This window comes from Myotis davidii, unplaced genomic scaffold (assembly GCF_000327345.1).
Source record: "Myotis davidii unplaced genomic scaffold, ASM32734v1 scaffold1914, whole genome shotgun sequence".
NCBI lineage: Eukaryota > Metazoa > Chordata > Mammalia > Chiroptera > Vespertilionidae > Myotis > Myotis davidii.
In genome coordinates, this window is record NW_006285311.1 from 39394 (window position 1) to 41231 (window position 1838).

At 56.5% G+C, this 1838-nt stretch overlaps 1 protein-coding gene across 1 annotated transcript in view; it reads left to right on the forward strand.

Annotated features, from left to right (window-relative positions):
* The window catches only part of LOC102753927 (TBC1 domain family member 2B), a 20557-nt gene that overhangs the window by 3373 nt on the left and 15346 nt on the right, over nt 1-1838 (forward strand). The window contains exons 2-3 of the mRNA XM_015558972.1: nt 773-938; nt 1653-1684. Of these exons, the coding sequence (XP_015414458.1) occupies nt 773-938; nt 1653-1684 (198 nt within the window). The remainder of the gene's footprint in view (nt 1-772; nt 939-1652; nt 1685-1838) is intronic.

The following is a 1838-nucleotide window of genomic DNA, read 5'->3' on the forward strand; positions in this document are numbered from 1 at the left end:
ACATGGCCTCCCCCGGCCTTCCCTACCCACCCACCCCCTGGTAAATGGGGTGAGGCCATGTGCCGGGGGTAGGGGAGGGCCGGGGGAAGGTCAATGGGGGGAAAAAGGAGATGTATGTACTACTATTTGTAATAGAGTAAGGGAGAGGGAGAGAGAGATAGACACATCAATGATGAGAGAGAATCACGGATCGGCTGCCTCCTGCACTCCCTTCCCCCCCACCCCACCCCCGCCCACTGGGGATGGAGCCCGCAACCCGGGCCTGTGCCCTGGCCGGGAATCGAACCCTGACCTCCTGGTTCCTGGGTCAACCCTCAGCCGCTGAGCCACCCCGGCTGGTCCTGAGGATGTATTTCTGTTGATTTTTGTGGAGAGTGGAAGGGAGAGGGAGAGACAGAGCAAGAGAAACATCAATGTGAGAGAGACATGGAACGGTTGCCTCCTGCACGCACCCCGACCGGGGCCAGGAATCGACCCTGCAGCCGAGGTCTGTGCCCTTGACCACAATCGAACCCGGGACCCTTCAGTCCGTAGGTGGATGCTCTACCCACTGAGCCACACTGCCCAGGGCACGATGATCTACTTTAGGCCCAAACGGTTGCAGAACAAACACCGAAGCCACCCAGATGTTTTTGTGCCGTCTCCGTTAAAACCTCGCCGCCCTGTGTATATATATACAGGTGTTTGTGGAGAGTATCGGTCTGTGCTTTGTGGGGGGTCAGGGTCCCGGGGGCAGCCCTGAGTCGCCGACCTCTGTCTGTCTCTCTCCCAGAATTCCTGTACCCACACCCCAACGCTTCCGCCGAAAAAGCCCGAAACGTCCTTGCTATAGACGCAGCCCCCGGAGAGCTGGTGGGAGAACAGGCCGCCAGCCAGCCGGCCCCGGGGCCCCCCAACTCCATCAACTTCTCTCTGAAGCAGTGGGGCGCCGAGCTCAGGTGAGTCCCGGGAGGGGGAGCCATTCGCCCAGGACCCCGAAAGCGGTGACGTGTGACGACACAGGTGACGATTGCACGTAGGGACGTTGTCACCTGTCATTTCGGGGTCTGCTTGTAGCTACTGTTTTTTCTCCCCCTGATGGATTTCCATTCCCCTTTGCACTTGGGTGACCAGTGTCGTGGGTTTTTACCTTTCTGGGTGCTGGTCTTTTTTGTCTTCTATAAATATTCTTTTTTTTTTAATTGACTTAAAAAAGAGAGGAAGGGAGAGGGAGAGAGAGAAACATCCATGATGAGAGAGAATCATCGATCGGCTGCCTCCTGCACGCCCCACTCTGGGGATGGAGCCTGCAACCTGGGCAGGTGCCCTTGACCGGGAATCGAACCCTGACCTCCTGGTTCATAGGTTGACGCTCACCCACTGAGCCATACTGGCCGGGCCGGGTTACACCGTTTTTGCTCATGTGAATAGCGTGGAAATGATAGTTCTTATTCGCGCTCCTTGTGCACATGTGGGAGGACGCGTCTGGGACAGGCTGGGTCTTGGGTAGACACCTTCGTCTCACCTGCCTGGGGCTGGTGTCTCCATGGAAACAGCACGCCTTGGGTCTCAGAGCGTCTGATCAGATCAGAGCCTCCAGCCCCGGGCGTGTGAGATGACGTTGTGCGTGACGGTGTCTTCTCTCTAAGTAACACGTTTCGTTTCCCCCGTAGAAACTCGATGTCTTCCTTCCGCCCGGGGAGGGGCCACGATGCTGCCTCACACAACCACTTCAAAAATACAACTAAAAGACAAAATGGACGTCATCCAGAACCACAGGAAGGCTGGCTGAGTGGAAATTCTACAGCTAGAAGGAAAGAGAAAAGCACACTGAGACTCAGAGGAGGTGCAGAAGTAAA